The 26,510-nt window shown below is 35.4% G+C and overlaps 1 protein-coding gene across 2 annotated transcripts; it reads left to right on the top strand.

Annotated features, from left to right (window-relative positions):
- The first annotated feature begins 744 nt into the window (after positions 1 to 744).
- LOC126977937 (ankyrin repeat and LEM domain-containing protein 1-like) lies at positions 745 to 26,401 on the top strand. 2 transcript variants are annotated; one of them, XM_050826632.1, is made up of 7 exons: positions 745 to 1,093; positions 1,169 to 1,330; positions 1,715 to 1,947; positions 17,015 to 17,720; positions 19,541 to 19,767; positions 22,779 to 23,039; positions 25,933 to 26,401. In XM_050826632.1, exons 1-7 carry the CDS (start codon positions 1,035 to 1,037, stop codon positions 26,295 to 26,297), a joined length of 2,013 nt encoding a protein of 670 aa, XP_050682589.1. In that variant the 5' UTR covers positions 745 to 1,034; the 3' UTR covers positions 26,298 to 26,401. The 2 variants fall into 2 exon arrangements, with proteins under 2 accessions (XP_050682589.1, XP_050682590.1); XM_050826633.1 differs by lacking the exons at positions 745 to 1,093; positions 1,169 to 1,330; positions 1,715 to 1,947; positions 17,015 to 17,720; positions 19,541 to 19,767 and adding an exon at positions 21,050 to 21,149.
- The last annotated feature ends 109 nt before the right edge of the window (positions 26,402 to 26,510 follow it).

Below are 26,510 nucleotides of genomic sequence, written 5' to 3'. Positions count from 1 at the left end.
CGGTCCGAATGGTAATAATAATAATTTTCTTGGTGAACAATGCGACATACCATCGAATATGGTCCGCTACCAGAATCCGATGGTTCGGTGGTACCAAATCCGATCATGTGCTTAAGCTATATAATGCGATTGTGACATTGACATTCATCGTTCTTGACGGTTAAAGCTGACGCGAAGCGAGTGTTGCCAATATACCTATTAAGCTTCTAATTACTGCGTTAGTTTTAACTCAGCCAACCAGTACAAAATAATACTATTCTTAGTAATACATAAATGATATTACCATATCCCTACCACAATAAATAGTTTTAATAAGTCCGATAATTCTAATGTTTGAAAATTTCAAGTTTTAGCAGTAATATATTCTTTTTAATAATAATCTGGTTGTATTTTTATGTTGAATAGTATTTTGAATTTTATAAATGTTATATTATAACCAGTGCGTATTCACGCTTATTTAAGCAAATTTGGTATCGTTTACAATTGCTGCCATATTTATGAAAGGTGAGATTGTGTATGACATCCACAAGAGCGGTTTTTAAACCAACTTTTTCAAAAAAAATGTGTGATTACATACATCAATACCGATCACTTAAAATATTTTATTTTTACGCATTGTTATTTGTAGTAATAAAACAATTTAACATGTCATTTTATAGTGCTTCTTGGTAGCTTGTGAATAGAGAGGCCTGGCAGCACTGCTACGAAACATAAACAAAGAAAGCCAAGCAGCGGTCCCGAGTAGACGTTACACGTTAATTTAAATTACAAAACAATTCGGCTTGCTCATCGTAAACTTAAATAATATTTCTTGGGAGATAATACGATAAAATTTTGGAAGATATATATTTATAAGAGCTCGTATTTTATGTGTTATAAATCTCATTATTTAAATAGTGCACGTAACTTATTTCATAATCTAAAATTAGATATTGTGATAGTACAAATTTGCAAGCAGGAAATTCCTACAGGAAATGAAGACATCTAAGTGGCGAGCCCGTAGAATTTTTATGTAGTTTGAATTTGCGAAAGCAATGGGTGCCTTTAGAGAACTTTTTAAATTATATGACTTAATTCAAAGTGATGAACCAAGGTAAGGGATATTTCACTGTCTTAATTTCGCCTTCTTTTGAGTTATTGTTCAAAATAAATTCTATGTTTATTTTAGGTCGGTGGAAAACTTTTTACTTGAAAATACTGTGGACTTGAATGTAATTTTACCATGCAAAGGTATTGGAGTTTTACATTTAGCTGTAGGAATAGAGCCATTGGATAAATCAAAAGAATGTACTGAGATATTGCTTAAGAATGGGGCTGATCCTAACATAATGTAAGTTTGAATTTTTTTCTAAATGTATTTTTTAACTTGATCATAATGTGACAATTACAAACAAAAAATGGTGTACCATTCATATGAATTGATTACGATTTTCCATTTGTTTGTTTTAATATATTTCTAACATTTTTAGGAACATTTCTATTTATAGAATATTTCTAAATATTTTTAAAGTTTCAACACCCGTATATATTAGGATAGCACATTATATGTTAAAATTTGAAACATCTTTACCAAACATCTTATATTGTTGACATTTAGATATTTTTAAAATTAAACAGCAACATTACTCTTGTTAGAAATGCAAACACCTATTTGGATACTTTGTTAAGTTTTTTGGATTGCAAGAATACCAATTAGTGCAATATTATATTTTAGCAATGACGATGGATTGACTCCAGTCCATATAGCTGCAATATGGGGAAGGGTGGACAATATAAAACTTCTCATTGGATGTGGTGGAGATCCATCACAACAAGACCTGGATGGCGTCTCTGCCTTTGACTATGCTGTACGGGAACAGCAGTGGGATGTATACGACTATCTCCATAATGTTGTTGATGAGACTGACGACTCCCTTGGCTCACAGTGTGCTTATACATTAGACTTGGGTAAGTAAACACTGGTTTTTTATTCTAATTCAAATATATTATTCAATAGGATGTGACATCACTGAATGTAAGTTAAAAACTACCACCCATTCCAAAATGAATGCCTTAGACCTAAGAAGAATGGGCGCAACAAACTCAGCGGGCTTTTTTTTTTCATCGAAAAAATATGTTTACAAAGTAATATTGTACAATTAAACTTATTATTTAATAGAGTGAGAACGGTCGCTCCATTCCCAATCTGTGGTATCATTAAGAAAGTCATTTATGTTATGGTAACCTTTACCACACAAACATTTTTTTACAAATCTTTTGAATAACATAATACTTTTGTTTTGAAGATATTCTGGGATCTTGTTGTAAAAGCATCTACATCGCCCCACAAAATACTTACTAACTCGGCTTAGCCGAGTATTAGGCATTATAAGTTTATGTCCGTTCCTGGTGTTTACATTATGGTTATGACAGTTTCTAGCAAAATTCACTTATGTGCCTATGAGCATACATTCCATTATGAAGAATATATTGAGAAAAAATGAGATAGAATCATCGTCATTTCAGCCAGAAGTTGTCTACTGCTGGACAAAGGCCTCCCCCAAATATCGCCATGACGATTGGCCCTGAGCTGCCCTCATCTGAGTTAGATTACTTTATAATAATTATAGTATTCATTTTATGAATTTCCTGTAAGATAAGAGCATATCTGGTATTTATCAGTACAACCACATTGACATTATTGATAAAATAAGGAAAATGAGTAAAAAGGTTTAACGAATTGGATTCTTTGACTATTCTTCATATTGTGTATTATTTAAATATTTAATTATTTATTTAATTTTATAAAATAAAATATTGGTGTGGCGGGAATGCCCATGGTTGGCTGGTTCGTACAAGATGTCTTCATCAGGTGCGTTACATGCCCTTAAGCCCTATCGAATACCTACAAAATCAATTTAAGCCACTATGAAGCATCTCAATTATGTCCTAACCTTGGCCTACAGACAAGACACTGTCGATGACTTCTTTTTGATAATTATACTCGGCTTAGATAATTTATACTTATGTCTAGATAGAGTCTCTTAGTTAGACAACCGATAAAATAGACCAGGAATATTAGTTTAGTGTGCGTGACAAGCTACGTCTTACACTCGCGATTTGTATGACAATTTGTGAATTGCTCAAAATAGAGGTTCTATTCTATTCTTCCTACTATGGCTCCTGTGGAAGGTATACCACAAGTTTGCCAATGTCACGTTAAGGTAGACCACCAAGCTTAGAGTATTCTTTTACAAATTTTAATATTATTGATCGGTGCTTAAGATTGAAACAAGTTTTATTTTCTTATACCTGAAACAAATATACATGCTGTTAGGACTATAAGGGACAAACACAAATATAATTACTTAAATTATTTGATATAAGTACTTAGTGCTATTTACAACTTAATCTTATTTATTTTAATATATTTACACAAAATATATACAAAAGGAGTGAAAACTAGGGAGAGGAGACATTTAAAGGAAGTTGGGCGGGGAATTTTTTTTTTTTCACAACTGTCATAGTCTATCTAGACCTAATAATAATAATATTGACACACTGTTACACCAATTATCTTGCCCGAAACTAGACGTCTACTCGCAAAATCGACAACGATACATTCGGAACGATACGATAATACTCCGAATATATCGCAACTATCCTACTAAATTCAAATTCAAATTTTAAATTCAAATTCAAAAATCCAAAAAAAATTATCGAATAATGTTTCGTTCGTTCAATCATCGTTTCGACATTGATTACGATGTAACTAAGAGTAGGATTCGATACGACTAATGCCACGATTTATCGAATATCGATTTTAGGAGTAGGCCCCCTAATTATAGCCTGTTACAAGACAACGATATATTTAATACAATATACTTACTTAAACATACATAAATACATAATAAACATCCATGACTCGGAAACAAACACTCATATTCATCATATAAATGATTGCACCTACCGGGATTAGAACCCGGTACCCCTAGCTCAGTAGGCAGGGTCTCTAACCACTGGGCTATAGGGGTCGTAATAATGAACTAAGATACTAGGTAAGATAATATTAGGTTTAAAGAGTTTATTTCTCAAAAAGAACAAAAGTTCACTTACATGAGAACAATGATTCTAAATAAATATAAAAGAAAACATAAATTGTATAGTTACGGTGACTTTAAACAATAATAAATTAAAAACACGCTATGTTCTAAGCAATCTACCTATTGTGATTGACAGTGCTTTTTTAATTTAGCTTTAAATTTTGGAAAAGATTTTTCCTCGAATATATCTTTCGGCAAGTCATTATATAGTAGGGCTCCCTCAAACTGTATAGTTTTCATACCAGAATTTGTCCTAGCTTTAGTTAATTGTAGTTTATGTTTGTTTCGGGTACCATGTTTATGTTAATTTGTCTTAAAAGTGATTTGGATATGTACGGAATTTAAGAGTATTTTCCTAACTAGTATGCGTACTTTGTATAACTGACTTATTGATAGTTGATCAGTTTTCTTATATAGTTCTCTTGTCGGGAAGTGATAATCTTTCTATAATGATAATTATGTAGGTACATCTTTTGAAAATATCAGCTTGCAGCAATTAGGCTACAACAGGTGCCCGATGTAAAACAGGTGGTGATATGTTCGCGATACATTCAACTATTTTTAAACATGACTGCAGCTGTGGGTTTCTGTTCGTTTGTACTTTTTGCCGAGAGCAATGTGACCCTATTGGTGTCTTGCTTTTTCAAAAGGCTTTTGTGAGTCATTCAACACATGGCACATGTAGTAGAGTTATTTCATAATATACCTGCTAGTATGATTGCAATAATACATAATATAAAAAATTTACGACCGATATACGGCCATTCCCAATATTCAGTCTATCTCTTACTTGAGATAAAAATCGTAACTTTCGTTGACTTTTCTGTCCCAATAAACTTATCGACGGTAACTCACCTTATCTTACACGCTGTCTGTCAATGGGACGACGTATAGTTTACCAGCAATAGAAATTTGTATAAGGCGATAAGAATGACTTATCGGGTATATTGGGACAGCTTCAGATTATTGACAGCTAATTACTGACAGTAGACGGTAGTAATTTATCTCTATTTGTAGATAGTCGGCCGATAGCCGAATGGTTAGTGACCCTGACTACTAAGCTAGAGGTCCCGGGTTCGAATCCCAGTAGGTGCAATCATTTATATGATTAATATGGATGTTTGTTTCCGAGTCATGTAGGTATGTTTAAGTAAGTATATTGTATTAAATATATCATTGTCTTGTACCCATAGTACAGGCTTCTTGGGGCAAGATAATTTGTGTAAAAGTGTGTAAATATTATTATAATAATACGTAATATTAAAACAATAATTACGAACATAGCTTTATGTCCAACGCTTTATGCGATGAATTTGAAAATCGATAATTGTAATTTTTTTTTGTTACATATATAACACTATAATGTAGGCGTCCCTCGGTGTACATACGTAATTTAAACATACTATTTTCAAAATAGTTTAGTATAGAATTATTTTTGACATCAATCAAATCACTTATTTAAAACACCACGTTGCTTAGAAACAAATGGCGCTGTTGATAAAGTGAACAGCTTTCGCCTTGATTACTGTCATAACAATTACTACTTCCTCTATTTCATCAATCAATCACACCTGTTTATTATACTGTCATCCCTGATATAAGTTTTGATGAATGTAATTCCGAACCAGTGGGAGGCGGAGTGAGGTAACAGCGCCTAATTCTGCCGTGAAGCAGTAATGTGTAAGCATTACTGTGTTTCGAACTGAAGGGCGCCGTTGCTAGTGAAAACACTTGGCAAATGAGACTTTACAACTTATGTCTCAAGGTGACGAGCGCAATAATTGTAGTGCCGCTCAGAGTTTGATTTTTTCAAGAATTCTGAGCGGCACTGCATTGTAACGCGCAGGGCGTTTCATTTACCATCAGCTGAACGCCCTGCTCGTCTCGTCACTTATTGTCATAAAAAAAAACTTGAAACCAAAAATGTTACATTCGAATAGTTTCTAAAATGAAATTATATTTTTAAAACTGCTAATGAATTCTCAATTTTGAGACAAGTCTGTGTAAAGTGTACGTAAAGTACTAAAAGTAATATTATAGTGCTCTTGTCGTTGTGTGACGCATACCAAAGAGTTTATTACTTCAGTTGAGTTAAAGTTGGAACGACGCGGCGTGACGCGTGACGCGTGAGCCGTGACGAACACGCATCTGATGATAATGGTATAGCATTACGATCTCAAGATTCACTTCAGTTTTTATATAGTTACTAGTTCAACAGACACGTTGTATTGCATATATATATATATAATCTGAATCTCGGAAACGGCTCCAACGATTTTCATAAAATTAAGTATGCAGGGGATTTCGGGGGTGATAAATCGATCTAGCTAGGTTTCAATTTAAAAAAAATGGTTTTATCCATGTTTGAATGAGAAACAGCTACAATAACATTAGAATACAAAGGTAAATTTCGCCACTATATACAAGACTCTTATAGCTCAGATGGGAGATTGGGTGATCCGGAAAGCAGAAGACCCCGGTTCGAATCCAGATGTCCTATTAGTTTTTTTTTTTGTTCGAGTTTTGTACATTCTTAAAAATCCGAGCAAGGCTCGGTCGTCCGGATATTAATAATAAAGTGGTATTTTTATGAATTTATCAAATGCAGTGGGAGGCTCCTTTTGCACAGGATGCCGGCTAGATTATGGGTACCAAAACGGCGTCTATTTATGCCGTGAAGCAGTAATGTGTAGACATTACTGTGTTTCGGTCTGAAGGGTAGCTAGAGAAGTTACTGGGCAAACGAGACTTAAAATCTTATGTCTGAAGGTGACGAGCGCAGTTGTAGTGCCACTCAGAATTTTTGGGGTTTTTCAAGAATCCTGAGCGGCACTGCATTATAATGGACAGGGGGTATCAATTACCATCAGCTGAACGTCTTGCTCGTCACGTCCCTTTTTTAATAAAAAAATGCCATCTTTAAAATCATTACCATTGAAAGGAATCAGGAATTTTCGAATGATCTTTCGATATAATAATGATGAACAATTTGTTATTTTTTTTTCCCCACTTCTGGGATTAATTACATAAATTAAATTTGAAAACAAAATTTATGACTGAGGTTATCAACTGTAAAGTAGATCCTGTAGAATGTAGATGAAGCCACAAGCTGAGAGTTAAACAAGACATATGACATTTATGAACTACTTATGTAACTCGAACGGTTGGGTCAGTTGGAGAGGACGCGGGTTCGAGTCCCGCATCGTTCATAAATTTTGTTTTCAAATTAAATTTGTATAATAATGATGAATTTCTGTTTCTGCATCATTTGTTAAATAAATATTTATTTCAAACCGAGCCATATTTCCACTAAATTAACAGTAGTAGAAGAATTGCAAAAAATGTTTACGGGTTAAATACGCTAAATTAAGAAAAACATAGTTAATTAATGTAAAATAAAAAATACTTAAGATATATATAAGAGATTTCCACGTATATAGTCACTCATCACGATATCTCTGGAACCATTAGAGCTAAAGACTTGAAATTTGGTAGGAACATTCTTTTCACCGAGTAGAGGTCAGCTAAGAACGGATTTTACGTAATTCCAAGTTATTTTTTATGAACAGAACAACGTCTGTCGGGTCAGCTAGTGAAAGTATAAAATACAAACAAAAAAGCATCTTTATTGACAGTTAGTAAAAATATAGAACGTAAATTAGATTACTAAGAGGACTACACTGTTGAGCTATTGATCAGTTTCTAGACTAAAAGAACCTCAAAACTTATTATAAATGATTCACTTAAAGTTCGCCAAAGGCCGCCGGGCTACAAACGGCTGATGCAATTGTATAATCTCTAATTAATTAATTAATTCAATAAGAAAAAATATTTTTATTTTTTGACATTCATAAGTGTCATTTCCGAGACCTACACGAATAAAGAGTTTTTGAATTTGAATAAGGCCCCTATCCCAAGATATCGCCAAAATAGCGAATAACCATTTCTTGGCGGTTTATATAATAAAGTTTATATTATAAGACGAAAATTAATTTTTTTTATTAAATTTTAATTATTTATAGACAGTGCGAAAAAAAATCACCAAATTACCCCAAACACTTACAGTTAGAGCCACGCTAATAATTCAATCTATATAAAAATTGTATGAAAATTTATTAATTGTACACCAATACTATTTAACATGACATAGTTTAGTAAATAAAACTGTATTATGTTTGTAATAAATTAAAAATTCTTCTAATTCTGAATTAAAACTATGGCGATCTTGTACAAGAGAGGCAACCTAGCTCCGCTCGATTTCTCAAGGCCGTTGGCCCGGTCCCCAGCCTTAAATTATTTCTGTCTTAAACCCAATAACTTCCATAGCCCTTCATTAAATGTAATAAGTCAAATACCACTTTAAAGCTTAGTATTGGCCCCTTGACCCCTCTTCAGTACGTCCCTGATCTGATCGTCGCACATTCTTACATTACCAGTGGGAGGCTCCTTTGCACAGGATGCCGGCTAGATTATGGGTACCACAACGACGCCTATTTCTGCCGTGAAACAGTAATGTGTAAACATTATTGTGTTTCAGTCTGAAGGGCGCGCTAGCTAGTGAAATAACTGGGCAAATGAGACTTAACATCTTATGTCTCAAGGTGACGAGCGCAGTTGCGCTCAGAATTTTTGGATTTGTCAAGAATCTTGAGAGGCACTGCATTGAAATGGGCAGGGCGTATCCATTACCATCAGCTGTACGTCCTGCTCGTGTCGTCCCTTATTTTCATTAAAAAAAAAATCTTCTAGGTCTAGGCTGAGATCTAAAGAGCGTACTAAGACTTTGCTCAGACTTTACTTATGAAAAACTTAGCCGAGTGTAAGGTTAGCATAATCTTTGATGATATCGTTTTAAGGCGAAGGGTAAACACAAAAGACCCAAACGAGGTGTTTTTAGACAAGTTTGATGGTGAAAATATAGCATTTGGAGCAGTGAACACTATTTTATCCTGTTCCGCATACCCTTAAGTCTTATTTGTAGGTTGCTAATGTTTGCTGTTAGTTATAGTTAACACTCCAGAGCTATTTTGAACTACCACTTTTCTTTGTGGTCAAACAAATTTTTTCTCGGCATGACGCGTTTGTTTAGCACTACTCTCAGAAAAGTTATTCTTATAGCTTGTGCTTTTTTTGTGTAGGTAAATTTATTCAGATTATAAATCAATAATTAGGAATGTAAGCACATAAACTGTTTGCGCCTGTTATCATGTTACGTTTTCCACGCGAGAATTTTGGAAATATTGGCTTTGTTACATAGCCGGCAGTCGTGAACTCATATCGCTCAAGGTCGCTGGCATTTTGTGTCGCCTTAATAGTTACTTATCAGCTGAACTTATGCTGAGCCTAAGCTTAAGACAGCCCAATGCAAAAGCCAAGTTGACCATATATATATATATATATATAAATAGATTAGTTGACCCAGCAAACGTTGTATTGCCGATATTAAAATCGCGATACAAAAGTAACTGTTGATCGTAGATGGGTGAAAATTTGAAGTTGTATGTATTTTTTAATGCTGACTCATAATCAAACAAATTAAAAAAATTGGCGTGGACCACCCTTAACATTTAGGGGGATGAAAAATAGATGTTGTCCGATTCTCAGACCTACCCAATATGCACTCAATTTCATGAGAATCGGTCAAGCCGTTTCGAAGGAGTTTAACTACAAACACCGCGACATGAGAATTTTATATATTAGATAGAAGAAGATAGAAGAGAGGTCAAACGAGCTAGAGCAGTATTTCCCAACGTGCGGCCCACGCCCCACAGGGGGCAATTTGATAGTTAAGAGAGTCAATTTAAAAATGGACTTGACAAGACTTTAGCCCTTTCGCTTGTGGGTTATTTAAATGCAATGCTATTGGTGACAAATTTGACAAAAAAGGCAAATTCTAAGAATGGGAGAAACTTATACGACTGTTTCCATCTTCGTATTTAGCTGAATGTGGATTTAGTGTTGTAAATGATTTACCGTCTCGTCCGTCGTCTCGTTATTTTCATAAAAAAAAATATATAGAAAAATTTTAATTATTTTGAATGTCAGTTTTTCCTTACATGTTTTGAAATTTTACTTACGATGTTTTGATAACAACTTTATAGTGATTTTTTCCTAAAATTTTCCATTTATATTTCTTAAGGGAACAAAACTAAATTTATTTAAAATTATGTAGGGGGGGGGGGGGGGCATAAAACTTTAGATATGTTAAAGTGGGGCATGGCATAAAAAAGGTTGGGGAACACTGGGGTAGAGGCTCACGTAATAGGAATAGTGACGCAACCATGGATATACACAACACCGGGATGACACAAGAGATGCGTTGCCGGCCTTTAAGGTGGTAGTATGCTGTAAGCTTGAAGGTTTATAAATTGAACTTAATAAGTTATAATAATATATTTATAACTTGCGACTATTATTTAATTATGAAGACGAGAACTATTTGTACCCATAAATAATTATCAAAATAGATGAATTTGTCCAGGAGAACAGCTGCAAACACACCCCGAAACTTTATATAACCAATAGGTTATACTTAGTCTAGCCAGAAATACTGTTACAATTAAAAATATACAAAATATTATATTTGAATTTGGAATCTGTCATTTTTATATGATTGTTCATTGGGTTTTCTTATTTTGGCGCCAATTGTACAATATTTTGCGATATTAAAATGGAGTGGGTGATAAAGAGAACCGAATCGCTGTGGTTGCATTACATAAAGTCGGTATGGAGGCAAATGCAATTTTTAAAACTCTCCAAACGCTTGGTATTAGTAAAATGTATTTGTACCAGGCTATTAATAGGTACAATGAGACCTTCTATGTTTGTGACAGAAAAAGATCTGGCCGTCCACGTAGTGTTCGTACGAAAAAGGTGGTCAAAGCAGTAAAGGAAAGAAGAAATCCTGTTCGAAAGCAAAAGATTTTATCACGGGAAATGAAGATAGCACCATGTCGCGTATTTTAAAAGATGACTTAGGACTTGCAGGCATTAAGAGACAGACTGGTCATTTCTTAAATGATAATTTAAAAAAGAATAGGGTGGTAGGGCGGTTCGCAAAGGGTCCTCCCTCTGCGAACAGAAATTTTTTGTCTACGGATGAGATTTTTTCTTACAATTGCGCAACAGTTTATTTAACAAACAAAATGACCGTATTTATGCTCAAGGCTCTAAGGAAGCTTCTCAATTAGTCGACAGAGTGCAACGTGGGCACTATCCGACTTCAGTAATGGTTTGATGGGGTCATAACATCGGCACAAGGGTATCAAAATACTATTATTGTGAAGGTAGTGCCCCTTAACAACACCATGTTCAATAACCAAGATTTTTTTTCTTTATTTCAGTATTTATGGCAAGACTAGGTAATTTAACGAAACTAATAAGTCTTGTTCCTATTTTATTTAATTTTTCAACCTTATTTGGCGTCAGTTAGAAATGGCATGGATGTCGAAAAACAGTTGCCGGCTTTCACAATAGCAGCAAAATATGGGAATGTGTTGTTAACAAGTTAATTTTCCCTTAATAACTTGTTTAGCGAATCGCACAAAGGAAGTGTTGTGAAACTTAGTTCCTCTGTTGTGAGTTGTGAGTCACGGCGCGGCCCGCGCGCGTTTGTGATTGGAAACTAGTTTATCTTACGAAATGTTACGATATATATTATGCATGTACACGTTGACTCATTGTTGTGAAGCGATCTTATTTTTTCACAGGTTTAGCTTTTACCTTTAAGAATGCAGGTGTGCGCTTGAGAAACGGCCACAAATCCACCGATCTCCAGCATCGCTCCCGGATGTCTGTAGTAATTTTAAAAGACTGCTAGACCTCTGGGACGATCTGGGCTGGTTGGAGTTAGAAGACGATCGGACACACACAATGGCCCAAACAGGCTAAGTGCGTAAACAGCCAAACTGACAAAGATTTCTCTATTACAGGCGCATAAAATAGTCACTTTGATTATGCAGCTATAGTTTTTATATTTTTTTTTGCTTAGTACAAGATTTTAGGACGAATTTCGACGAGCAGGCGACGGCCAAGCTTCCATACCATCTACAAAAGATAATTCTAAGTTCCCGCGGTTTTAAAATACAGAAAGCCACATTTTTTTTGTATCTTCTGCTGAAGCCACATCCCGAAAGATTCAGAACTCCCCAATCTTCTCTCTTAGGACAACGGACCATTTCTGGTTAGAAACGCAGATGCTTCCCAGAAAACGTTCAAAATATGTTGCGAAATCCTATTCTAACAATTACTTTATAAACGATATATTGCACTTTAAAATTGGGCGTCCGCTACCAGGCTGTTTCGTGAAATAAATATACATATAGTGAGAATTGTCTTTGTTTGAGGTTCTTTCACGCCTAAACCACTGATCGTATGGACATGAAACTACCACCATTCGATGCGAAATTTATCCTAGATGGTTTATGGCTACTTATTTTTTTTTGTATTTGTAATAAGATGAAAAAAAAAATACGTCTGTCGGGTCAGCTAGTATATAATATATATATACATTTCTTCTGTGCGTGTGTTTGTCACTGAACACAAGATATTAGATTCGAGGATGGTTTTTATGCACCATTGAACTAACTCTTAAACGGCTGAACCGATTTTGATGAATTTTGTTTGTGTGTTCCTGTGAAGTTGAGAATGGCTTAGATTTTCAATTCAGTACGTGTACAATTCTCCTGCCCATGTGTATGTCAGTGAACTCAACATATGTAGGTGCACATTTTTGAGATTTTGAATATATGTTACTTATTATTTTGGTTAATGTATCAACAGTTACAATTAAACGCTTTTAAATCCTTTAAAAAGTGTTTCATTTAAATGTGTAACACTCCGTTAGTCGGAAAGAAAATACTATTTCTATATTTTCTTAAACAAAACGTGCTGTACCTCCATTAGAGATGTACTTCTATCGCGCAAGCTTTTTCTATAATTTTCTTTTAAGTGTATGATGTAAGGCGAATCCCGGGTTCACGGAGTGAATAATTAATAACATCGATTGGCGGCGCTTCAATTAACTTAAAAATGGCCATCATAAAACAATATGGCCGATGTTCGAAATGGCTGACTTTACTTTTAATATCTAAAAAATCCACGAATTAAATCAATATTAATGTTTTATTACCCGCGGCGTTCGGATTCGATCTCATAACAGAATTTTACAATCCAAGCTCACTTGGAACCGAATTGAGAAACATCCTTTCTCAAGTTTATACAAACACATCATTGCATTTCGTAGTAACTTAATGTATTCTAAATAATTATAATTTAATTAGTCAGTCATGTCAGATGTTTAAGGTTCATTATTTTGCGTCTTCTTATTTGACTTGACGAGCTCGTCTCAATTTAAATTCTTATAAGATAGGCGACAGTCTTAATGAATCCAAAAAAAAATCAGTATTTCGGTAACAGCATTACTGTCCTATAATTTTTTGATATATATACTAGCCGTTCCCGTCCGCTTTGCTGGGCAAATTTTAAAAGGAAATAAATTAATGAAGATACGTTGAAATTCGAGAAATAAGTAGCCATAAACCATCTTAGATAAATTTCGCATCGAATGGTGGTAGTTTCATGTCGATACGATCAGTGGTTTAGGCATGAAAGAGCCGCATACAAAGACCATTTTTATTATATACTAGCTGACCCGACAGACGTTGTTCTGTATATAATAAATAAAATAATGTTTTTACATGAATTTGTCAATAATTGCACTAAATAACTTATAAAGTTTTACAGTGAATAAAGATTTTTTGACTTTGACTTTGAATATATCATAACATCAAAAATTACTTCGTAAAATATGCATCCTGTTGTGGCAGTGAAATTGTTTCACAGCAGAACTGTCAAACCGTGCGTCAATAAATTCTCTCATAGAAATTATGTAGGACACATTAAAGGAAAAACAAATTTGTTGTTTTTATTTAATTTAGCAGCATTTTCTTATTTATTCATTTTTTCATTTTCCTTTTAAACCTTCTCTGGACTTCCACAAATAATTCAAGACCAAAATTACCCAATTCGGTCCAGCCGTTCTCGAGTTTTAGCGAGACTAACGAACAGCAATTCATTTATATATATATAGATATAAATATTATAGATATTTTCCCTTTCTTGGCGCGCGTCCGTTCAGAATGGGATGTCACTATGCCAACTTAATGGCTGACAGGCAGTATTGAGATAAAACCTGTAGTTGCGAATGCAACGGGCATCTACTAGTATATATATACAGGCTGTCCCAAAGTTATGGGACATGAAGGGAAAGTACCTTAAATATCGAAGATGTGCTATTTTACTGAAAGAAGACTATATGTTATTTTTAAAAGTTAGTACTTCTGCATTCAAAGATTTTCTAAAAATTACTTGCCTCGTCTGGGAATCGAACCGACTGAAATGTAAAAAAAACTCCCCTACTTTTATAATGCCAATCGAAAGAGTGGCCAAAAACTAATAACTGGGTAATTTAAATGTCTAGATAGTCTCTTGCTGTTAGACAACCGATAAAAACAGGCCAGGAACATTAGTTTAGTGTGAGTGACAAGCTACGTCTTACACTTGCGATTTGTATGACACTTTGTGTTAGTGTGCCTGAATTCCTCAAACTAGAGGTTAGATCTAAATTCAATTTTGACAGCTGTCATAGTCTATCTAGACGCATAAATGATCTCAGATTTAAAGTAATAAAGTCCCTTCTAATTCATCCCACGCGTGAACCCAATAAAATTTATAAGCCAAAGGTTAACTAACAATTTCCCGTCCTACGCAAAAATTTTAATCAAAGCCACCAGATTGCCTTGATAGCTGTTACGCATGATGTGTTCCGGAAGGCGTGGGCTCACCCCCCACATGAGAAATATAGTTCTGCGGTCACTGTACTCAGTGTTGTGGCAACTCATCAGAAAAAAAAGCAAAGGGTTCCGTATTATCGTACTAGTTATAACACTATACATTCTTCTTTTATATTGTGCTAGCTGACCCGACAGACGTTCTGTACAATAAACAAAATATGCGTGTGTGTTGTGCGTGTATGAGAGTGTGCGTTGTTTGCAAGTGCCACTCAGGATTCTTGAAAAACTCCAAAAATTCTGAGCGGCACTTCAATTGCGCTCGTCTCCGTGAGAGTCTCGTTTGCCCATTAATATCAGTAGCTACGGCGCCCTTCAGACCGAAACACAATAATGTTTACACATTACTGTTTCACGGCAGAAATAGCCGCCGTTGTAGTACCCATTAACTAGCCGACTTCCTGTGCAAAGGAGCCTCCGAACTGGTAGTTTATTGCAAGTCTAATGTTTTTACAGCGACTTAAACAATGCACACTCTGTCAACATTTCCGCTGTCTGTCAATAGCGGTTTATGTGATACAGTGAGGGAGTTAGTATCAGATCTCGATCATAACCCTTTGCTTACGGAACCCTAAAAACTGCTTATACTTGTGTAATAATAAGCCAGGCGTAAAGGTAAAACTATGTACCTACCTATCAATCGCAAAGGAGCTGGGCAATTGAAACAATTACGTGCAAAACTTAAAACCCTGTACCTAGAGATTTTTTTTTAGTTTTCCTTTTTTATAATAAGTTCTATTTTTAACATTTAATACATAATGTTGACAAAGGCTTACTACAATCTTTCTAGTCGCAAACATTCAAATTGCAGGTTGGGCCACTAATTAAGCGTGGCTTGGTTGAGCCTGTCATTGATAATAAGCTTTACATTAACAGCCCTTTTGAGTTTTAATCGCTTGGGTCGTTGCCTTCTCGGATTTATAATTGCAAAATGTCTACCACAAGTATTCGAATAACAACATATGCCCACAGACGGCAAAAATATACAACGTGGGAGAGCGGTGACCGAACACGTAACCCGCTGCTCGATAGGCAGACGTGTACGTAGGTATTATCCCCGTGAGTTGAAATAGGGAGAAGCCGCCATCTTAGTCACATTATAGTTACTAAGATTTCGGTTTGTCCAGGCAAACACTGAAAATAATTCCAATCAAAAGTACTACCGATTACATACTAACAATCTAACTTTGGAATGAGTCCTTGCGCGGTGTTGCCAGGACGATAAGATAAGGGTTCCTAAAAAAAATCTAGAATACCTACCTAAAAGGCCTGCAACGCTCCTGTGATTCCCCTTATTTTGCCGTAGTGATCAATTCCTATCTAGTGACCCGTAAGCTCGCTTGTCTTCCTCTACCATAAATAATAACTATTGCCTCATGACGTCACTGAGAGGATAATATGGCACTAATGTAATAATACATAATATTATAATGCCTGTAAATGCATATATTAGTTAGTAGCATTACAAAATCTTATAATTTACTTTGAAAAATATTGATTTTCATGAAGATTCGTCTCGACACAAACACCTTTTCGAAACACAGTTCACAATGAAAAAAAATTATTGAAAAATAAATATTATTAGGTAACACGAAATCATTATACTAATAGGACTTTGTGTATAAAAATTTCTAAGCACAATTATGGTCATTTTTTTGAACATTATTTGAACTTCTAACGGGATATTTACTTTTATTTTTTATGTAAATAGGGGCGAGACGAGCCGGACGTTCAGCTGATGGTAATTGATACGCCCTGCCCAATAAAATGCAGTGCCGCTCAGAATTATTGAAAAACCGAAAAATTCTGAGCCGCACTACAACTGCGCTCGTCACCTTGAGACATAAGATGTTACATCTCATTTGCCCAGCAATTTCACTAGCTACGGCTCCCTTCAGATGGAAACACAGTAATTCTTACACAGTATTGCTTCACGAAAAAGACGCCGTTGTTGTACCTATCATCTAGATCTCAGATTCCGTGAACCTATTATTACGTCTGAGTCGAGACATTCGGATTCTGGAATCTATCCTGAAGAACATACCGTTATTACTGTTAATATCAGTTAGTATTTTTTTGCAGAAAGGGTTCTGGTGACGACAGATCAAGTAGTAGCTCAATATGAACCAGTGACCGAAGACCAGATTAGCAAAATGACCATCAGGAAATCAGAAATGGTTCGGGACTGGTGCGACACCAACACATTCACAATGAACAAACTGTACCCCACCATACTTGGGGAAACAAACCTTATCGAAAATGAATCCGAACCCTGGCTACTCCAAATCACAGATGACAGAGAATCAAACATATCTGACGGCACCTTTAGGACTTGCCTATCAAAGAAACACACTGATATTGAAATAAGTGGGGTAAAACCATTAGAAGAAACAAACGAATGTGACCTTAATAGGCGTATGAGTGTATATGAAAACTTCTCTTTACCCGGATCGCCGAAGTTAACCCATGTTAATTACAAGTCAAGGACCCGTCTGAAAGGGAACAATTCATCTGAACAAAAGAAGATAAATGAGTCGGTCCAAAGTGATGCAAAGGCCATGGAGAAGGCGTTAGTTGTCATTCAGAACAAGACAAACGAATGGTTGTCTTATGGCGGTGATAGTAATGTAAATGTGTGTAACACGAGGCGCTCGTCGGCCAGTAGCGGGGTTAGCAGTAATTACTCTGGGAGCATTGTGTTGGCGAACGTACACGAGGAGTATAAGTATGAAGACAAAGAAGAGGATGTCGTGTTTATTGAGAAGCGGCTCGGCGTGTCTTCCGTTGTGTAAGTATCGCCAATACATTATCAAACAAAACTTACCTAAACTATCAATTTTAACCGTCTTATTAATAAACGCAATAAAAGGTTACTCCAAGTTTAAAATCACTTCTCCCTGTCATGTTATTCTGTAGTGACAAAGTTAAGATAAAGCCAAAAGGTTTATATTTGGAATAACTTTACTTCGCGTCTATTAATAACACAGTCAGTGTTTGAAATCAAAATGATGCCGAAACGGTCAATCGACTGTTCGCGAAATGGTCACTAAGTGATAACCGTCACCAATACTCTCATGCAACATTAAAGGAATAACATAAATTTTGATGGCGTTTAAGAATAAAGTGGTAATTGTAACAGAAATATTATTTAGTTACATCTTTCAAATAAATATCTACCTAAGAGGCCCGCCAATAAGGTTCTTTTTAAGTCGTACACAGTTCGTAGCTGCGTTGGGCTCGTAACACATTGATAAATCAATATAAGCACACTACTACCTATTCGTACTTATTGGGCAGCTACTCAGTGCTGAGGCGCGGGAATAAGTCTGCAGGCGGGATTTACTTGTTTGTCTGTATGTGTGTATGAGAGTATGGGCCGTGGTGTACACATACTACTTATTAGGTGACACGAATGTATTCTAATTTGATCTCATAATCCTTAAAATCTTGATTACAGGCGATTTGATTAGTATTCCGAAATAATTAACGTTAAAATAACTAAAACATAACGCGTTAAAATTAGTACTTAGTTCATTTAAATAATACTATGTGATTTTAAAAATACATCGTTTAATTTCACTAAATATTTGTCGAAACCTTAGACAGAATTTTCGAATATATAAAATATCATATTGAATAATATTTTTGAACTTGTTATTACTACACATGATAAATTATTTTGTGAACTTTCCTGTTATCACGATGCATAATTTGCAGCGCGTAATTTCCTTTTCTCCGTGTTTTTCCTGTTATTTTTTTGTACAGTTCATATTTTGAGAATCGTTAAGGATGTTTGTGTTTTGCTTTTATGAATAATTAACAGATTGAAATTACATTTTGTAATTGATAACAAGGAAACTGACAATGTGCTACGATCAAGTAATTATTTAATAAATAAAATGCATTAGATGACATTATTATGTTGTAATTAGGACATCGAAAATCCAAAGACGACCCTGTAACCGTTTAGGGTTTTTTTTATGGAATAGGAGGACAAACGAGCGTACGGGTCACCTGGTGTTAAGTGATCACCGCCACCCACATTCTCTTGCAACACCAGAGGAATCACAAGAGCGTTGCCGGCCTTTAAGGAAGGTGTACGCGCTTTTGGGGTTGACTGATGACAACCCGTGAGTCTCGGGTTCGAATTTCAGCAGATGTAAACATTTTATAATTAATGTTTGTTCCGCAGTCATGGCTCAGTTATGTATATTAATTAATTATAGTTTTCACCCATGTATGGCCCCCATATTATTTTTTGAACCTAGTTTGGGGTAAGATAATTAATGACTAAACTTTAGTTATGGTAGCAGTAGGCGACCTTAGGCTAAATAGCGAGATCTGTCAGGTAATCTGAAGGTGTAGGAGATTTTATTTATAAATTGTCATAAAGAAAAAAAAAATTAGAAACTACAAAAGTTTTTATTTGTTAATTAATTATGCTTGTTAAGTGCATTGAGCTTATCTTATATACTTAAATAGGGTATATTTATATATCCACATAGTGTTTCCTTGTTATTAGTATATGAAAAACATTTAATTTTACAAATACCCTCAACAACATCTGTTTAAAAAAAATTCCCTACAAATTGAATTGCACAATTACAGATTGCCTGTTGAAGATGAGAGAGAACAAAGCTGTGGAGACCAGACGATCATCTCCGTGGCCTCGTCATTACCGCCGTCCATGGAGTACGACAACAATACGCTCAGGAACGAGCTCGTCAAACTAGGCTTCAAGCCGGGGCCGATACTTGATAGCAACAAGACATTGTACCTGAAGAAGTTACACACTCTAAGGAAAAATCCCATCATGGTGAACGCACGAGGGAAATGTAAGTGCCATTCATACTAATACCTTAAATTTGATAGTTACTCCCTGTGTCTGTATGTTACTCAGTTGTATCAATACAAATACGACTTAATATGTATTGCGTTTCTATGGTCCTATGCAAGACAGCTGTCAAAAGTCTGCCAATATCTAGGTATCCCTAGACAAAACACCAGAGAGAATTTTCTACCGGGTGTATTATTAATTGCTCTTGGTTCTAAGAGCCATAAAACAAAGCGCAACGCTTTTGAAGACAAAACATATTTAGTATTTATTTGGCTTTAGCTGGCGGCGCCATTTTTGTTTAGATACATACAACGGGAACTGGCCCAGAATTAATTTGGTATTTTTTTAGAAACAAAAAAATTTTAAAAGAAAGAAATCATAACATTATTATACCGTGTCCACTATAGTAAAACTAATACAAAGTAATAAATTGCAATATTTTTATATTGACGCGTTTAGCAAAATAGTAACAATTTTTCGTACAACTCTGAAAGAGCGGCGATATCACAGCACGAATCTTTCATAAATCGCGTTTCTTGTTTACAATAACCAAGCTTGTTTATCTCGCAATCAGTAATTTAAACCGCATAATGATACCTCGACTATTGTAAACACAAGTGGTAATAGCGTCTCTCAAGTGGCCGGCGCCAGGTTTGGCGCCAAAACAGCCCAGCAGGTGGCTTCTGCGGGCGCGTGGTACGTTTTGGCATATCAGATGAAACTGATGAGTGAATTTATAATTAATGTAATAATAGTTTTTTTATGACTAAGGACTTCATTTTCTTATTTTTAACTCGTAAATGGACGTTAGAGTAATTTTGATGCAACACTATACGTACATTGTATTAAATATAATGTAATGTGCTGAAACTGTAAATAGGCACCTACGATAAAACTGTATGTCCGAACAATACACAAGAACTACTAAACAAATTCAAGTCCGCAAAATTTGTTGCGGACGACGTTGCGGGCATCAACTAGTTGTATATAAAATCGGAATCTATCCCAGCTTCAGAGCCGATTTGCTTTATAATGAGACCAATCTAGAAGTATAAAAAATATCCAAATTAGTCTATAAATAACAGAGGTCTAAGGAAGCAAACATAATCAATAGAAACTACATAGGAACCTCTTCTTTTATGAAGTCGATTTAAAAGAACTTCAAATATATATTTTTTTTTATTTATATATACATATTTTTCTCATTAACATGAAACCTTTTTGCTTCTACTGTAGTTATTATGTTTAACGTCAAATTTGGCATTTCAGTGTAATTTCTAGTTTGTTTACATAGCTTTTTTAAATTTTATTTTTATATTAAAATTATGACCGTGAAAAAGATAAAATTTGCAAGTAAATCGGTTGAATTATTGAAATATGGTGAGTTCCTAGTATTGTTTTGATACATTTTATTTATTTATCTCTTAAATTCTCTATAATACCTTGCTTTTCATACAAGTAACTAAGAAATGAATGAAAATATTATTTTTGAGAACTTGAGACTTTATTTAGAATATTCTATTGGTTTTAATAATATATTTTTATGGATTCTGATCTGTATATTGTATATTTGTCGAATTTATGTATTACGAGCCTGCCTTGCTTGTCGTCTACGTGTTTGTTTTTGAAATGAAACCTACAGTTAACATCTAAGCTTACGACAATATCATTTATGGATAGACTGTGACAGCTGTGAAAGCATTGAAAAAATTGAGGTTTACACTTAACCTCTCTATTTTGAGCAATGCACTCACACTAACACAAAGTGACATGAAAATCGCGAGTATATGACGTACGCACTAAAAGTAATAATCGTGGCCTGTTTTCATTGTTTGTTAGCAGCAAGAGGCTCTATCGTATAAATTATCTATGGCTGTGAGCTTACTATTAGATAAGCGTGGAAAAACGTACGGACAAATATAATCAAAACTGTTATAATACGATCTACTGCGCTAATACCTCTAAAACACAGTTTTATATTTAAGCAAGAGTCTTTCGTTCAGATAATTTTTTGTAAGAATTACCAAAGTATATGCTTCAATTTAAGTTTTGAGCTGTGTCATTGAATGGTACCTGGGTAGTAAAAAAGGCTACACTGGACATTGCGGGGTGTGGACATGCATATATCGTATTTTTAGTCTTTAACCACGGACTATTAAAAAAATAAGGACTCCGTGTCATCTTACATAACAGTGTAGCACCAAAACAAGCCGATTAACGTGTAAATTCATAGCCCCACGCACACACTTATACTACTACAGGCCGATAGGCGGCCATTCTGAGAATTGTCATCGTCTGTCACAGATCAGTTTGCGTCTCAATAAAATATTTCAAAAATGCCGTCGTGCGTTGTGAAAAAGTGTAAAAACGATACTTTATAAGTATTTGTGGCCATATATGATTATTTAAGGGAGAAAAAATTGTGTAACTAGTATCCTCCGTAACTGCACACACACTAGCATAACGGTGCTTCACTTGCTAATATCACGGCGCGGTATCCTTCTTTTTTTACTCGTCCGTGTCTTTAACTAGCTCGGAACGCAATTAAAGACATTTCGGAAATATCTGATAATGTGCTATTATTACGGTTATCACGCTCAACCAAAAACTGGTAAAACTAACTAACTAACTAACTACTCCTTTGCACAGGACGCCGGCTAGATTATGGGTACCACAACTGTTCTGCCGTGGAGCAGTAATGTGTAAACATTAATTCTGTTTCGGTCTAAAGGACGCCATAGCTAGTCAATATAATTGGGCAAATGAGACTTAACGTCTTATGTCTCAAGGTGACGAGCGCAATTGTAGTGCCGCTCAGAAATTTTGGGTTTTTCAAGAATTCTGAGCGGCACTTAATTGTCATGGGCAGGGCCTAACGATTACCATCAGCTGAATGTCCTACTCGTCTCGTCACTTATTGTCTTTAAAAAAAAAAACTTTGGTTTTGGTAGGAGTACTATTCGAAGTACTACTTTTTATTCTGTATTCACAATTCTCATTTCATTTCAGCGTACAGCGTAGAATTAGAAAGGTCACTCCGATGCGACGATTGGATGAAAAACCTATCACCTTACATAGAACTGGAGACGAAGGCCAGATCCGATTTCCTCAATGCGAACAAGAAATGGCGCGAAGGCACGACGAAGACCTCGTTCACGTATCTACTGCTGGATCCACGACTCACTGACAACCTCCCTGCAAGAGCCAGCAGACAGAACCTGCATCTCTCGTGGTCCACTTTCGTCAATTCCATATTTTACGTCGGGAAAGGTAACTTTATATTTTACAAACGTTACTTCGTTCTACCCGCGACTTCATTCACGCGGAACAGTTACTTTGGGCAGCATCTTTTATTTTTACACGCTTTTTATTAGCTTCCCTTGTATGTATGTATGTTTGTTTGTTTGTAACCGACTCATTTGGGCGCGATTTTGACCCACTTTAAACGGCCAGATTTCGTTCAACTTCGAAGATTTATCGAGGACCGGTGACAATACATTATTTAGATAAAATTATTCCATTTTTCAATTTGCAAAATAAGATTTTTGTTAACTTACTTAACCCACACAGATTTTTATATAAAAAACGCTACAACATAATTTTTTATGACAGTAAGGGACGAGATGAGCAGGACGTTCAACTGTTGGTAATTGATACGCTCTACCCATTATAATGCAGTGCCGCTCAGGATTCTTGGAAAAACAAAAAATTCTGAGCGGCACTATAATTGCGCTCGTCACCTTGAGACATAAGTTGTCAAGTCTCATTTCACTACCTACGACACCGTTCAGACCGAAACACAATAATGCTTACACATTACTGCTTCACGGTGGAAATAAGCGCCGTTGTGGTACCCATAATCTAGCCGGCATCCTGTGCAAAGGAGCCTCCCACTGGTAAAAATGTGGAATGGAATGTATGGAAGAGCTTTTTGGTCTCCTTTGAACTATTGAATTATTTACACTCTATGGTCTTTTTTTTTTTTTTTTTAAAAATTAGTTATCACATCAATTCGAAGTATGTAATGTCCTAATGTTTGTTAATCATTATGTAACTGTTAAAGAATATTTAGTAAATACTTGTTGATAACATATCTACAATGCTTATACAAGCTCATAAGGACAATGTCAATATTATTGATTGATTACATGAATTCTTAAAATATTTATTTAGTTCAACAAATACTTAGAGTAATAATTTGTTAACAAAAGGTATGGGAATGTATTTAACACTTTAAATCTCTTTGATGGAAACAAATTTTTGAAATTGACACTGTGCTAAGCAGACTCAGAATGGAGGCTTCTAAAGTAAGTTCAGTTATACCCCTAAACTTAGGATATACTGGCATCATAGACCAAGTATAGTAATTAGACTAATTGATAGCTTCCGTCTCACTCACACGAGAAAAAGAAAAACTTATGCGAGTCTTATGTAAAGAAATGAGATGGAGTGATTAGATTTTTTTTGTTTCGACGGTTTTTTCAAGGTCAGCACACCCGGTGTGCTAAACAAACTTGACAGCGCTGCACAGATATTTTGTTTACTTTTATTTGCGTCTATATAAATAAACTATTATTTTTTGGGAAAGTGTGAAATATCAACTATTTATACTTGTTTTCGACAAGGACTCACCGACACGTCGATCCGAACGCGATGAGTCATACTGCGCCCGCGAGCCGCTTCTCCCACTACCGTTACCTATTTGGAACTGGCGAGCAAAGATCTCTGCAATTTCACTACTATTTTGAGTGTTATTTACACTAACTGGAGCGGTTGGTTTAAATGCTAGTTTGTTAGTAGATTTCCAAAAGCTCTTAAAATCGCCTTTAGATCGTTGCGCGGCAATTATATCCATTTTTAATTGAGTTTCCATTATTTTGGCACCATTTTAATTTCTTTTTAAATTTCTTTTTAGTTTCACACATGTTATCGTAGATATTTCCTTGTTTAGGCCGACCGTGTTGTAACCATAGTACATACGCCTGTTTCGCTTGCACATGTAAATCTTTAATGTGATAAGTCCAGCCTACGACTTTTTTTGGTTTCTTTTTATTTAATTTACTGTAATTATTACACGTGCTTTTATTCAACATCAGTGTCAATGAATCGAAGGAATATATGGTGCGATGTTGGGTTTTAAGATGTAAAAGTGATAGTGAAAGAACACTTATGTTATATTATGTACCTATATATATAAGATATTATCTGTCTCATGTTGGCCACGCCAAACCGATGTCTAGTTACTATACTTGGTCTTGACTGGCATATTAACAACTTGACAGCCCGATAATGCGTATACTATCCAAAATACTAACTGCGTTATTCATAATAAAACGCTTTTCGAAGGTATAAAGCTATATTTGTTAAAACGTGTTTTAAGCCTATCGAACGTTCGATAAAATTCCTTATTCATATTCGTTAGATAAATCTCCCATAACTAATACGTCTCTATCGTACGCAATGTTGCCATTTGTTACAAAAAAACATGATTTTAACTAATTTAATGAGGAACTGTCGATGGACACAGACAACTTATCAATGTCAATGGTTTGTCAGTTGTCAAAAGTCGATGTCAAAATAGTTTCAAACTTCAAAAATCAAAGTTTTGAAGTTTGTACCTATAACGGACGGATATCCAACAACATTGAGCGGGAAGCTATTTAACACATTATTTAACGAGCAGCTGATCGATGTCGGCCATGTTTTTTGCGTTCGAGTGCTTAAAATAGGTTTATAGAAGGGTTCTAGCTACTATAAGTCACGTCAGTCTTATCGAAGAGATAATGGGCGTTTTAGCTCTAATACGCGATTATGAATACCATTTTTTAACAAGCGTATATTAGCGATGTTTTAAATCTCCGCTAAGTCATTATGAATAAGACAGTAAGGAGTTAATGACAAGCGTGGCTGACTGTTTACGACTTGTCAATCGAAATCGGTTACAGTCACAATAGATTCTCTTTCCTTTTCTATCTTGTTGTATCTCCGTTAAAGATGTTCCTCTGTCTCGCACCCTTTGTATGTTGTAAGTCTTTGCTAAGAACCAAGGATGATGACAAAAAATGCTGTTGAAACAGCGCAGTGCGAGACATTTTTTTCTTATTAGCCTCTAATTAGCCCCTAATTATAATTAAAATATAAAAACCATACAATGTTCCCACAGGAAAGCGCTCGCGTCCCTACTCCCATCTCTACCAAGCGCTGACTCTCTGGAAACGCGACTTCAGAACATCGAAGGACAAGAAAGTCCAGCACATCCTGGACATCTGGTCGGACAAGGTGGGCGTCATTTGCCTCCATATATTCCAGAATGTGATCCCCGCTGAAGCGTACACGTACGAAGCGGCCATGATTGATGTGCTGTGTTTGAACAATCTGAAGAACTTAAAGGCGGGGAACTACTACGGCGTCAGTGCCTCGTGGCCGCTCAGGGAACGACGGATGCTCGGCCTGTATCTGTTGTACAAGGCTCTTAACATATTCCTCAGTGAAGGCGAGAGACAACTCAGACCCGACGATATTGACTGACAAATAGCAACACTAATTAGTGATTTATTGATAATAGTTACCGACAAAATTTACTTCTGTAAAAGAGACTGTTTTTATATTATTTTTGACTGTCCGTTTGAATTCCAAGCGAATTCTAATTTAAACGAAGTCATGATCTAATAGATGTCGAACTAAAGGAGTGTGCTCACTGACACCGTACCATACCATGACCGTGCTATGAACGTAACGGGG

The sequence above is a fragment of the Leptidea sinapis genome, chromosome 46 (genome assembly GCF_905404315.1).
Source record: "Leptidea sinapis chromosome 46, ilLepSina1.1, whole genome shotgun sequence".
Taxonomy (NCBI): domain Eukaryota; kingdom Metazoa; phylum Arthropoda; class Insecta; order Lepidoptera; family Pieridae; genus Leptidea; species Leptidea sinapis.
This window is presented reverse-complemented; position numbering and strand designations above follow the sequence as displayed.